Source organism: Aspergillus fumigatus, chromosome 4, assembly GCF_000002655.1.
Source record: "Aspergillus fumigatus Af293 chromosome 4, whole genome shotgun sequence".
NCBI classification, from domain to species: domain Eukaryota; kingdom Fungi; phylum Ascomycota; class Eurotiomycetes; order Eurotiales; family Aspergillaceae; genus Aspergillus; species Aspergillus fumigatus.
The window spans coordinates 2981309-2994420 of NC_007197.1; the positions used below are offsets into that span (position 1 = coordinate 2981309).

Sequence of the window (13112 nt, forward strand, 5' to 3'; positions counted from 1 at the left end):
GGTATGCTTGAAGGTCTCTTGGCAAAGGATCGATCTCTGAAATCCTGAAGTCTAGCTATAAAGGTCTGATGTGCTACTTCTGCTCCAAGGTCCTAGGTGCAAGTTGCTGATAGCACTGCAACCTTTTCAGTGGAAAAGTATAGATAGGTCCGGTCATCTGCTTCGAGTATGCTGGTGTTATCATTGTAGCCACCTTAGCAGTCACGAAGAAATGTTAGCGGTATCATTGGTGCTAATAAAAATCAGCCAAAGACTCCTGGTCAGAATAGCGTCTTTCGTTATATACTGGATGAAGTTCCCACATCCACCTGGGTTCGTGACGGATGTCAGTGCTGTCTCAACCCTAAGGCAACGACTTAAACACAAAACCTGACGATGCGTCATATGAGCAGTGTATATCTGCGACTCACGGGTTCACTGAATGTTGTTGTTCTTCTCCTACCGATGCTCACTTACAGTTGTGCTTCCGAGGTTCGCGTCCGCCGGTAGACGCTACTCCTGGGACTCTTCTTTTTGCAGCTTCAGTCCTGTTTGAATTTTTATCGGCACCATGGCCGGACCTGACATGGCTTCTGTGATCAGTCCACTATGGAGATACTAACTCTGAAGTGAAGCATTTTTGTGATATTAAGCGCGCTGCAAAAGCAGCCTTAGACTCAAAGTCCAATGAACTGCGCTTTGAGGAAGGAGGATCTCGATCTCGTTTGTCAGGAACCCAGCAAACAGTGCACCACTGCTTTCCAGACATGAGAGTTGTATTCTAAATTGGTTGATTGCAGCGAGCGTGCGAAGTAGCTGTGTTTCTGAGCAAACAATTCTATGCGCAGTCCACCACGATAGCGGATAATTACGACACCTACCTTGTAATAGATAGGAATACGTTTCTTAAGCAGACTTAGAAGACAGACTTGGGAGAAAACAGCGCATTAACTTGATACTATGCAAAGCTGATGAATAGGTGTTGATCGGACTCAGATGAGAAGCTTCAAGATGCAATGATAAGTTGGTGTTGATAATGTGTCCCTCAAACGGCTTGCATCGGTATTCCCCCTGGTGGGTACAACAAGAAAGTTCTCGCAGCAGCCTCTATTGCTGAGTGTTTGCCATCCCGATAAGGCACCCAGGTTCCAAGAATCCATATGATGCGAGGTCAGAGACAAAGAATCTAAAGGCAAAGGCTATCGAATTTATGCTCTATCTTGTCTGCTCATGAACATCTAATACATATCACACTGTCGCTTTTAGAACCAATTTCGGTGTCCTCGATCTCCCCGCTCAGAAGGCTGCCCCACGTTACGGAGTACATAGCGAATATATAGTGCGGATCGTCGTGAATATCACGCAGCTACGAGGCCAAACTACTAGCTTTATCGCCGTTGACATTACTTTGGTTATTCTCATCCACAGCGGCAAATTTTGCTAGAAAATACCTGGTGAAGACTTTCCATCACAGCTGCAGCACTCACTCAGCGTGAACCACTAACAAGGCTGTTAAATTGGACTTTGACCAACAGATTTGACCACCTGGTCCGCGTCTGTTCTGTTTATGAAGAGTCATTCAATAAGTCAACATCAAAACTATCGATAATAGCGCTTGAGCCCTAGCACGAGCGCATACATCGACACTTTTACTGGAATATCGGAGCCGACCAGCCAAGATGTCAATCAAGTATGTGGAGCGACCCTAGGTTCAGCCGCTGTCTCTTCATTGTTATGCATAGTACCTGCATTGCTAGTCATCCGCCACAATTATTCTGCGTTCACCCTGACTGCCTTTGAAATGCATGAGTCATATCTGACGTTGGTCTGTACAGCTGGGTGATGCTCCATGACCGTGAAGGCTTCGTCAAACTTCCGAATGAGCAGTTGATATACACCTCTCCACCGCGCGCGAGTTTCTCTCTGCAACCGCTCAGTTCATACACAGGTAGTGATTCAATATTCGTGCAGAGTAGTGCCGGACAGATCTATCTTACCAATCAGCGGGTCGGAAGACTCTTCATCATTTTCTCCCCGAAAGTCTGCTAACATCGATGATAGGTTATCTATATTCCCTCTCAGAAGTCAAAAGACTTTCAATCATTTTCGGCTCCGCTTCTCAACATACATGACTCGCACGTTACTGCACCATTTTTCGGTCCAAATCAGTGGATAGCCCTTGTCCAACCCGTGTCTGGAGGAGGGATTCCCCCGTCATTGCCAGCCGTTCAATTGAAGGTTACGTTCAAAGAGGGGGGCGCGTTCGACTTCCACAACAACTTTGAGAGACTCAAGGAGCGTATGCAGCAGGCACTTGAGCTCTCACAAGAAGACGGCCGACGATCGGGAAACGTTGACCTCTCCACAATCCACCTGGAAGAGCTGCCCGCCTACACGGGGCCGCAGGGTGATATGGCTGGGGTTCACTCTCATGGCCAAGGCCTATCTCCAGACCCGTACAGTCGCCAGGACGGTGCAGGGACAGAAACCGAACCATTGGATCCACCGCCAGGCTACGAAGAAGTTCAGCAACAGAGTGTTGCCAATGAACTCGAAGAAAGGCTACGCCGTGGCAGTTGACATCGAGTGGAGGCGATCCTGATAATTCTAGACATTGGGCAATCTTGCTTACAACGGCATTCTCCGTCTTGACAACTGTTCCCTTTCTCTAATCATTTCGCCAAAGCTATTCCGTTACATTATGAGATATCTGCAAGTTAATGTACAATAATTGGGGGATTCATCATTCATCGCGATAAAATAGGACAAAAGGAGGCTCAAGTCCGAGAAATTATTCGGCGGCAATTCGCTTCTCTGTATGAATGATTCATCGACCCGCACAGGTAGTGTGAACTGTAGAAAAATGAAGAACGAGTAGTTTAATAAACAACACAAGAGACATTCCTCCCAAAGCGTTGGCCAATCACGTGTGCGACAATTCAACCTCCCCGGCGCCGGGGTGTTCCGATTTTCCTGTGACGGTCGGAGCCAAAGCTTCGTAAAACCACCATCCTCATCAAATCTCGCTCTCTGCTGCCATTGCACCCCCACACTCTCGACTCCAGACCCTCCATTCTCGTCAATTGATACTTTCACACGGTCAGGATGGGTCTCGCCGACTTTTTCTCCGATATGATCTCCTCCCTGAGTTTCCCCGAGGCTCAGGCTGAGGCTCCTGCCGAAACCGTCGAGCAGACCAGCCAGGAGGCTGAAACCGAAAACAAGCCCGACGTGAGCGAGGAGAAGACCGAGGAGAGCACGGAGGAATCTGGTGAAGAGACTCCCGCTGAAGAGTCTTCCGAGGAAAGCCAGGAGGAGCCCGAGGAAGAGGAGCCCGAGGAGGAAGAAGAGGAGGAAGAGGAGGTTGTCGACATCAAGCCCAAGCTTGAGGAGGGTGAGTCACTCATTGTCGATCTGGGGTCTTCCCTTTTGCCCATCTACATCGTTGGGTCGCTTCGTTGCGTATTCATGATAGTGAATACACACGCATTCGGATCTCCGGTCGTCCGCCTCATCGTAGGATTGTCTGGACACCGGCGCAAAGACCCATCTCCATTTACTCATCCAGCATTGCTATGTGATACTTACTGACCTTATCACAAACAGAATGCGCCAACGGTCCTCAGTGCGCCCCTTACAAGCACCACTACGATGAGTGTGTTGAGCGCGTAACCCGGCAGGAGGAGGACCCCGACCACAAGGGCCCCAAGGAGGACTGTGTTGAGGAGTGTAAGTGACCCGGCTGGAACACTCGAGATTTGTCTAGCCTCGTTGGCCTTGAAGATGTGTTCTTGAGATTGCCGACTAACCGATGCTGGCTTTGCCTGTTAACAGTCTTCCACCTCGCCCACTGCGCGACCAACTGCGCTGCCCCCAAGCTCTGGAAGGCTCTCAAATAAGCGCTTCGCCCTCGGACTGACCCCTGCTCTTTTTCACCATCCAACGACAAGCGAAATCCACAGTGCCACGTTGGTTATCTCATCGGATAGAAGAGCAGGGAGGATTTGAATAGAAGTACATGATGGCTGGCATAATCGAATGCCAGCCTGCCGATATAGAATCCGGCACCGAATGAGTACGGGGTCTTCTTGACTGAGATATATGCCGGGGATGGAACGGTCCTCTCATTCTGCTGCTGGCCATGTTATGTTACGGTATGGAAGATGGTAAAAACTGGCATCCTTTGCCTGTATGTACAGATAGCTGGTCTCCCGCCTGTTCGAAACTGTGCTTTACATTTTTCTTTGTGTTTTAGAATCAATGTTTCCGCTTTGCTTAGACTTGTGATGCCTCCCTCTCCGTATCTGGCGGCTGTAGATTGGTCTTCCATGTTATAATGTACACTGAATACTTAACAGTTGATCATGACGTTAAACTTCACCTCCACAGGTAGGTATGCTAGAAAACAATACGTTTACATGAGCTCATTGTTGATGGTTTTCACAAAACATGTACAGCCAAAAAGGAAGCATTGCATAAGACGAGTTTAAGGAAAACACCTGAGGATAACTGAACCCGATAAGCAATTCCTGACACTAACTCGCTATCCAAGAGCATTCGAATCAGCCTCAATATGATGAGTATTTAGGCGCCAGCTTTGGCATATCAGAAGCATGATCCAGTCCAGTATTGGGGTTCTCATCACCTACGTGCACGCCCGCACTGGCTGCCTCGGGGTCTCGACAAACAGCATTTTCCAAAGGGACGCCGCGATCGACTTCCAACCGGCGGCGGCGGACATCCCGCCCAAACAGCCCGATGCAGACTGGAAACGGCGCCGCAACGGCTGCCACGACGGCTGAGAAAATCAAGGCACTTCTCATGTTCTGAGGTGGTGAAGCGTTGTCTGATGCTTTCAGGGCGTCCTGGATGAGGATGAACGCTGCGCCGAGGAGCTGTCCCCCTGTCCAGCAGATGGTGCTTCCTATCTCGGGCGAGAAGGGGTACGTTATCTCGACGAGGTACTCGAGCACGACGGGGAGGAGGCCGAAGGACGATGCGCCGAGGAGGGCGCAGACGACGTACGCCGGGGCGATGCCTGCGGGACTGGACGGGGCGAATATGAGGGCGATGTAGCAGATGGCGACGATGGGGACCAGGATCCGGATGGTGCCGAGGTAGTGCTTGAAGCGGTCGGTGATGGGAGAGATGATGGCCGAACTAATGAGGCCGACAATGATGAGAATGCCGCCTGCAATGCCGGCGTCTGTCTCGGAGAAACCGTATGGTTCGAGAATTTGGTTCAGGAGGGAGGAGACGCTGTTGAAGAAGCCGACGTAGACGGAGAAGGGGATCAGGATGAGCCAGAATTCGAGGGTTTTGAGGAGCTGAATCAGCGCCGGACGGAGGGGTGTTTTACTGCCTGCTGATGAAGCGCTTGGGGGCGTTGGGGGTGCGGCTGGAATGAAGAATGATGGGATTGACGCGACGGTTGCCTGTCAGATTATGCATGCGATCAGTATTGCTGCTGATATGGGTTGCTTTACGACAAAACACTCCTGCTGATGGGATTGACGATGCACCTACAATGATCGATATGTACAGAACCATATCTGGAACCTGCTTGGGTGTTGTCGCCCAGAACGAATCGATCAACTGCCCCAAGGCTGCTCCCAATGGATTGGCTAGAGTTGCAACGGCTGTTGCGCTAATGCGCCCTTGATCGGAAAACCAGAGATCGCTATACCTTGTCGGCGCACTCAAGCAGAATGGTTGCGCCAGTCCGATGAGGATCTGCCCAAACATGGCCACACCAAAGATGCCTCCCTGGGCTTTCGTTCCAGCATATCGAATCCAGTTGCCCACGAGCAGGAGTGCGGAGGTAGTAATGATGGCAGGTTTGGGGCCGCCTTTGTTAAGAGTGAGGATGACGACTGGACTGGCTACGCAAAAGGCAAAGAGATAGCCAGTGCTCATCCAATTGATGGCGGATTCGGAGACACCAAAATGCTGCGATGCGGTGGTGGATATAGAAGAAAAGGTGAGCCACTGAGTTTCTCAGGATCATGTAAACGTTAGCCAAATTCTGGCTATGCGTCTGTTGTTCGAAAAGCGCACTTACGTCCCAGCTGACGACAATATTCAGCAAGACTAGTTGAGCCAGCCCCCAAAATCGTCGTTTATACACCTTGTACACAGTCACCGTAGACAACGGGTCTGGTGATAGAATACCATCTTGGGAATCGGCTGCGTAGTGACCTGCAGGCATCTTGGATGCTTGCGACACGGACAGGTCGACTGAAATACCATGACTCCAGACGGCAGAGGATGGGGCAGAAGGTAACTATTAATGCAACACGGAGAAGAGAGAGAATTTGCAGACGAAGCGAGTTGTCACTGGCCGTCCACATGCTGTTTAATATCAGTTAGTTGCTTTAGTTCGTCGACATCCTTGTCGGTAGTGAACGCTGGCGTTATTTCAGAGAAAGTCTCATTTCCTCCACTAAGCAGATGTTCCTTTAACCCTTTAGTTTTCTTTTTGGGGTTCTTCCGAGGCTCCCAGCTTTAGTACGTAGTTATATATTGATAGTGAACGTGTTCCGAGTCAACGACAGACCAGATAAAGTGACCAAGAGGGCGCGTGTGATCGACTGTGGGGTAAATCAGGCTAGATACGGAGTCCTCCGAAGCTACTTGTGGAATTAGATATTCTGCTCCGCTTGCAATCTTCATACTGCCAATTGGCTGGGTTAGTACGTCGCATAGCACCACTGTTTCATCAGCGGAGTAAGTTCGAACAGTTCACTGTATTAATTAAAAGTGAAGTTGAATCCTAGACTAGGTAGACTAATCGAAGTTGAATATATCCTAGATGCTGGCTATACCATCTCCACGAACATGCCTCATGTATCTTCGTCCGCCCACAAATCATGATAAACTGTCAACTGAAGATGGGCCGATTCCGGTTACTGTTGCACAAGTATAGGGTTCCCATACCCATCAGATAAAGGTCGTGCTTCGCTCGGGTCAACTTGAGACACCTATCCTGTGTGCATACCTCCAGTTGCAATCAACATACTCCGTGGCTGAAGAGATGATCTCCTGGGATTTATGATTGTGCGAAAGACCTACTGTGTAGTCTAATTTCAGGCAGACATAGGCAATTCCACCAGGTCGTTTTGATCGTTGATATGGAAATCCTGTGGATCTGATCCTTTGCGGAATAAGCAAGCCTTCCTGCACCTAAGCAAAAGACGAAACCATTGGCCAGATACCTCGTACCTTTATTCCGTATAAGTCCGGATCTCAGGGGAACCATCCGCGTGGTTGAACCAAGGGTTGGTTAAGGAACCATAAATATTCTCATGGGATCACAGTATCGACTCATAAGTGAACATTAGGTATCTAGACCAACTATCGAAATGAGATCGATCAGATAGGGGAGATCATCTCATGCATTCTATAAATCTAATTGGTGATCTAGAGTGCGAGAGGTTTGCTGATTCCATTTCTTTTGTTACTTATTGAAACACCTCCTAAGAAAACTAATGAGGCAGAAAAACAACAAAGCATAATGCGTGTAGTTGCTACCAGTCATATCGTTTCTCCAGAACATATGAATAGCTCATGCGATCGTTATTATATTCTCAATCATATCATAAGTATTTTGATGAATGACATTCCTGTGAATGTTGATCCATCATATTATGGCGGGTTGGCCTGTCCTTCAGGTAGCCTCATCCTCTAGTTAGTTAGGATTTAGACTTGCGGATCTTCTTCACTCCTCGATCCCCCCCCAAATCATTTTTTCCTCTCACCTTATCCACTCTATTGTCGCCTGAGTAACTTGCCATTTACTCTGTTATATCTCTTCTCACACAATTTGCCATTGACTCACCTTGGTTGATGAGGAAGTAGCTACTGCTTTATGATAATGATCCCTGTTTGGTGACGGCTCGTCCCTGAGACAATTCTCCACACCAATCCATTGCCGCATTCCACCGCGCGTTTCATCGGGATATCTCGTCTCTAGAGCTCGAGATGAACGATCACGATCGCTTTAGCCAGTCATCCTATGGCGACCCGAGATACCTGTCGTCCGCCTCCTTCGAGGCCCCTCCGGCCAAGGTTCTCATGAACGGCTATCGCGAGACCTTTGAGCCCCAATATGCGGAGAAATTGCGATACAATCCAGTGCGTTGAACTCTTAGTCGGTGTCTCTCTCATATTGAACCATGCTTTTAACATATCTATTCTTATAGCTCAATCCGAGCCAGCCACGAAGTCCATCTTTGCTGAACGCCAACGACCCTGTCGCCATGTACCTACTCACTGAAACCGCTATGGGGGACAGCATGAATTATGAGATAATGTCGTTGGAGGAAGTTGAAGCTTTGAAGAAAGATTACTCCTTTCTGTCCAATCGCCTAAACGCAGCGAAACGGAAATTAGCCCTGGAAATGAAACTGCGCGATGCGGCTCTGTCGCTTAGCAAATTAAACAACTCAACAAATCGCAGGGCTAGTGAAGAATACGACGCAGGGGACTTGCCGAAGTCTCGTCCCAGTCACAGAAATGGGTTCGGTGCAACGGACTCTGTGGACAAAACGGTGGAGGAACTGGCAGAGAGCACGCGAAAGTGCGAGGAGCTGGCAAATGAAATATGGAACTTGGAACGAAAGGCGCAGCACGTACGCCAAAGATTATTGGAACACACAGCCGGTGTTCTGCAGATGACACATAAGGGGTTGAAGAAGAACCTGAGGAATGTTCCACAGACCCCGGAGAGCCTCTCTAGCCACAACACCCGCGGCAGTATCGACGACTTTGACGACAGAAGCTTGTACAAGACGTCAGACAATCTTGATGGACCAGCTGGTTCCGGCAGCCAAGAGATGATTGGGCTTGAAGTTATCGGCAATACCGAACGAAGGCTGGAAGCTTTGAGTGAGAACCTGCGCGACATGGTTTTGAGGTTGCAACCTGAGAGCGATTATGATGCGATTCCTCAAACTTCGGATGATGCGACATCGATCAATCCCACAGCGACAGTCGAAGCGCTCCTCGCATACATTGAGCGTGGTTTGAATATATTAGCTGCAAAATCAGCTGAGACACCGCGCACCTTGGAGTCGGATCACGGTGCGGAGAACCATTTAGTGGAGATCAACGCCCGACTGCACCACATCGTGGGGCAATCTGGATTGTCTCGCTCGCAGGCTCTCTCTCCTCCCCCAGCGTCATCAGGGAATGGCCTACAAGCACATTTCGAATACCTGAATCTTGGCATTGATGACCTTCATAGCCAGATCGAGAAGCTCCTCGAACAGAAGAGCATCTTGACCACTCAAATTCAGCAACAGAGAGAACTGAACTCCAAATCGGACGCGGAACGAGATGCGCACATAGCCGATCTGGTGGAGCAGATCGCTCATCTCCGGAAAGACCTCGAACTGTCTGAGCAGGGGGCTCAGAGTGCAAAGGATGAACTCGACCTGGCAATCAAGCAACTCGAAGCTCTACGGCAGGAACTCAACGACCTTCAACAACACAAGAGCGCCGCGGAAGATCACGCGAGTGCTTTGGCATCCGAAAAGGAAGCTCGAGTGCATGTGGAGGCAGAGCTGTCGCGCTTACAGACTGTCATCCAGGAACTTAAGCAGGAGAGGGACGCGCAGATGGAAGCTGATGAAGCCCGTGTGCGGGCTGAGCGCGAGGTCGCTCGTCTAGAATCCCAGCTCGAACAACTTCGATCCGAAAGCGTCTCTCAAACAGAGGAACTCACTGCCGCTCGCTTGAAGGCTGATAGTGAAGTCACACGCCTGCAGAATTTGGTTGATCAACTTCGTCAGGAGGCCAACACCAGAGCTGAGGAAGCTGTCGAGGCCCGGGACCGAGCCGAACAACAAGTACTGCAGCTGGAGCAGACGATGCAGCAGGTTCGCAACGATGCTGACGCACGGATCAAGGAAGCCTTTGATTCTCGTGTCGCTGCAGAAGAGAGTGCGACTCGGCTGCAGGCTGAATTGAGTGAAATGGTCAGCGAGGTCTCTCGGCTGCAAGACGCTATGGAAAAGCTTCGCGTCGACATGGAGTCGCGAGTGAGAGAAGCAGCTGAGGGACGCGCAAACGCAGAACAGAGCGCGAGCCGTCTGCAGGCCGAACTGACTGAAATGGAAGGCGAAGTAGTTAGGGTACAAACGGAACTGACAATGGCCAAAGCGGAGCTCGATGGTGCGTACGGTAGCAGAGCCCAACGAGCAGCAGAGGTGGCCGCCAATCCAGCTATCCAAAAGGAACTTGATGACTTGAACACTAGAAACCTTGAACTTGCGGAGGAGCTCGCAGCCCTCAAAGCTGGAAAGCCTGGTAGCAGCGATCTGCAGCAGCGAGTGCAGATGCTGGAAAGGGAACTCCGGGAAACTATTGATGATTATGAGGTCATGACCAAGGCCAGCATCGAGTTCGAGAAAGAGCGTGAGCGGTACGAAGGCATGATTGATGGTCTACGTGACCGCTGCGAGCAATTGGAGACGCAGCTCAACGAGGAGCGAATCAATTGGATGGGTATCAACAACGCAATGGGACGAGATGGGACGTATGAGACCACCTCTACAATGGTCCTGAAGAATGAATTCAAAAAGATGATGCGTGACACTCGTATCGAGAACATGAAGATCCTCAAGGTTAGTTACAATGTCGTCGCTTTCCGTTCCCATTATGCCAAGCTAAGCTATCTGTGCAGGCGGAACAAGAAGAACGAAGGCGACTAGAGACTCAGATTCGGAATCTGAAGAAAGAACAAGCAGCAAGCACTGGCAAGTCGAGTCTCAGCCAAAGTGTCACGGCTTAATGATCATGATATCCTATAGACTTTTCTTTTTTCCTTTCCTTTTCCTTTTCTTCGGTTACCCCAGCTTTTGGCGTCGACTATCAAATACTACAGCCAATACTTTCAATGTGTATATTATTCTCTAAATTCTCTCCATGTACTATTTCGGATCTCTGCCCATTTGTGTCTATATTTGTTTCGGCACATACCACAACGAAGCTGACAATGTATCATCAATCGTCTTGCTTTCTCTCGCTTTCCGTTCTTGGATGCTGCATCCGTATTCCTGCTCCTGCCTTGCGACGAAAGGTGCGGAAGGTGCACAGGACCTAGGTGGTTTGTTGGCGATGATTGCGTCCCACACTCCCGATCCTCGCACGCACTTGGTACACCGTCTTCTGCAGCCTTACTGAGCATCCATTGTTACTCGTTCGTTCATAACTCATTCTCATTGAACATGTCACCCCGATGTCGTCCTGTCTCCAGCGAGTCTGTGTCCTTCGATCGACAGTCATTTCTTAATGGACGAAAGACATATCATGGAAATGTCCGAAACACGAATACAGGTCTATCTGTGCCATTGAGCAGCGACGAAAGCTCCATCTACAATGCTGCCAGAGCGGCTTCCGTCGATGACTGTTATTCATTGACCTGTAGCACTGATAATCCCATGGACGAAATCCTAGACAGAGGAATGGCTCCGAATTTGGCCATGTTCATTCCTTTAGCCCATGAGGCACATGCTTCTCACTCTCTCTATCTCTCGAAAGAGCAGATGATCAAAGGCCCATTGTGGGACTCGCTTCCATTATCAGACACCTGCGTCGCAGCGATCGCGAGCTGTGATGAGAAATCAGAACATGTTTTGTCTGATGTCTCATTGAAGAAGCACTCTCGCGATAAGTCTCGTCAACGTAAAGTGGCCAGTCTCAATGACTTAGACAATATTCAACGAATTCCTAAATGGCCAGGAAGTAAAAGGTCGCCAGTGCGTCCTGCTTTTCCGCGATTCCCTCCACCATATAGATCACCCACACCTCCGGGCCTTCCATCTTTCGGAAGTCCTGAAGCGATATCCTACTCAACTCAGTTCTTCGTTCGGTCCCTTGTTCGCGAGGGGCATATCCAACAGAGACCTCCACCAGCCACAGGTCCACCGACTTCGAATGGTGGCGGAGTGGCGTCTTATGGGGAAAGCTTGCGCAGGTTCTTCGGATTCTCTTCACCTGCCCCTCCTCGGCCTACTGGACAGTCGATCCCTGTTGCAAGGGCCGGAGATGGTACGGCAGTGCTAGGACGCTTTCCCTATCGGCATAGCGCCCATGGTACAAGCTTGGTCAGACCACTCGACGACCATCCTTTCCACCGGAGGGCGCTTCCTGCAGCCGATTGTGAGACTGTCGAGGAGGAAAGCGACTCTAACCGTCCGAATGAATATAGTACGAGGCTTGTGAAGTATACCAGCTTAGCGCAAGTCGAAGCATCAGTGCCGACTCCGCGTCCCGCTGAAGAGAATCGTCGTTTCGATTCTTCCAGTGTCACGCCAGCAATACCTAAACAGACTGTGACTGGTCGATCTCGAAACACAGGGTCTGCTACGGTGTCCCTGGCGAAAAACCCCATCCATAGACAGACTAGCATCTCCCAAACACTGCATGGTCGTACTTCATTGAGTGGCAATGAGCCCCAGCAACAGAGTTCGGATCGAATTGGCGAGCCTCGTTTATCTGTCGAAATGACCGGAACAGTCCCGGGATCAGCAGACACTTTGCTGCAGTTTCTAAAAGCCAGGGCGCTTCCTCTCTGCTGTTGCCTCCCAGGCTTTGGCGAACAGGACGACATCATATACGCACAATCTTCGAACGATACGTACACAACTGCAAGGAGCTCGCCTGGCAATGGGATCGACAGTCGAGTATAGTACTATCCGTCAAGCGACTTCTACGGACCTGAGCACGCAGAATTTCGGTCTGCCAAGTAGAACTATCACGCAGCTAGACCCTTCTCTGAACGCCCGGATTGGCATTGTTATATCACACTACAAAAACTCGGAGAGCGTTGAGACAATCAACATCATCAGAACCTGTTGCTAGGCATAGATTGTGCTCGGCTCCCTTGGGTGTTGTATTACAAACAAATTCTAAGCCTTGTCATTGTATCATTATTTCTTTCATTATGATTGGAAAGAGAACCAATTAAGACATCCAAATGGCTAAGTCATATACCAGGCAACTCCGCTGCTCACATGCAAATATGCTTGGACATGAAAACGTAAGGGACAATATGCGTATGCTGTGGTGGGAAAAATTATGGTAAGTAGGAGAAGGCTTGGAAGGAAAGACAATGAACCCGAGATGCAAAG

General features: G+C 49.6%; 6 protein-coding genes across 6 annotated transcripts; 4 read left to right on the plus strand and 2 right to left on the minus strand.

Moving 5' to 3' along the window:
• Positions 1–73: 73 nt before the first annotated feature.
• AFUA_4G11370 (uncharacterized protein) lies at positions 74–748 on the minus strand (the record flags this gene model as incomplete). The annotated part of the gene is made up of 3 exons (XM_746599.1): positions 74–171; positions 457–527; positions 603–748. 3 exons carry the CDS (start codon positions 746–748, stop codon positions 74–76), a joined length of 315 nt encoding a protein of 104 aa, XP_751692.1.
• A 327-nt stretch (positions 749–1075) lies between these two features.
• On the plus strand, positions 1076–2875 carry AFUA_4G11380 (GRAM domain-containing protein). Its single transcript, XM_077804643.1, has 3 exons — positions 1076–1669; positions 1815–1986; positions 2041–2875. The coding sequence occupies exons 1-3, from the start codon at positions 1659–1661 to the stop codon at positions 2557–2559; spliced, it is 702 nt and encodes a 233-aa protein (XP_077660786.1). The 5' UTR covers positions 1076–1658; the 3' UTR covers positions 2560–2875.
• Positions 2876–2964: 89 nt separating this feature from the next.
• AFUA_4G11390 (cytochrome b-c1 complex subunit 6 family protein) lies at positions 2965–4258 on the plus strand. The gene is made up of 3 exons (XM_746597.2): positions 2965–3373; positions 3586–3708; positions 3814–4258. Exons 1-3 carry the CDS (start codon positions 3085–3087, stop codon positions 3876–3878), a joined length of 477 nt encoding a protein of 158 aa, XP_751690.1. The 5' UTR covers positions 2965–3084; the 3' UTR covers positions 3879–4258.
• Positions 4259–4547: 289 nt separating this feature from the next.
• Positions 4548–6560, minus strand: AFUA_4G11400 (putative cell surface receptor/MFS transporter (FLVCR); the record flags this gene model as incomplete). The annotated part of the gene is made up of 3 exons (XM_746596.2): positions 6041–6560; positions 5506–5967; positions 4548–5414 (listed from the first exon to the last, which is right to left on the minus strand). Exons 1-3 carry the CDS (start codon positions 6185–6187, stop codon positions 4548–4550), a joined length of 1476 nt encoding a protein of 491 aa, XP_751689.1. The 5' UTR covers positions 6188–6560.
• A 1399-nt stretch (positions 6561–7959) lies between these two features.
• On the plus strand, positions 7960–10691 carry AFUA_4G11410 (involucrin repeat protein; the record flags this gene model as incomplete). The annotated part of the gene is made up of 2 exons (XM_746595.1): positions 7960–8112; positions 8181–10691. The coding sequence occupies 2 exons, from the start codon at positions 7960–7962 to the stop codon at positions 10689–10691; spliced, it is 2664 nt and encodes an 887-aa protein (XP_751688.1).
• Positions 10692–11207: 516 nt separating this feature from the next.
• On the plus strand, positions 11208–12671 carry AFUA_4G11420 (uncharacterized protein; the record flags this gene model as incomplete). Its single annotated transcript, XM_746594.1, has 1 exon — positions 11208–12671. The coding sequence occupies one exon, from the start codon at positions 11208–11210 to the stop codon at positions 12669–12671; it is 1464 nt and encodes a 487-aa protein (XP_751687.1).
• Positions 12672–13112: the final 441 nt, after the last annotated feature.

Coding starts and splice junctions, on each gene's coding strand:
- AFUA_4G11380 (XM_077804643.1), top strand. Junction 1,987..2,040: donor TCTATCTTACCAATCAGCGG/GTCGGAAGACTC, acceptor CATCGATGATAG/GTTATCTATATTCCCTCTCA.
- AFUA_4G11390 (XM_746597.2), top strand. CDS start 3,085: ATGGGTCTCGCCGACTTTTTCTCCGATATGATCTCCTCCCTGAGTTTC. Junction 3,374..3,585: donor CAAGCCCAAGCTTGAGGAGG/GTGAGTCACTCA, acceptor TATCACAAACAG/AATGCGCCAACGGTCCTCAG. Junction 3,709..3,813: donor GGAGGACTGTGTTGAGGAGT/GTAAGTGACCCG, acceptor GCCTGTTAACAG/TCTTCCACCTCGCCCACTGC.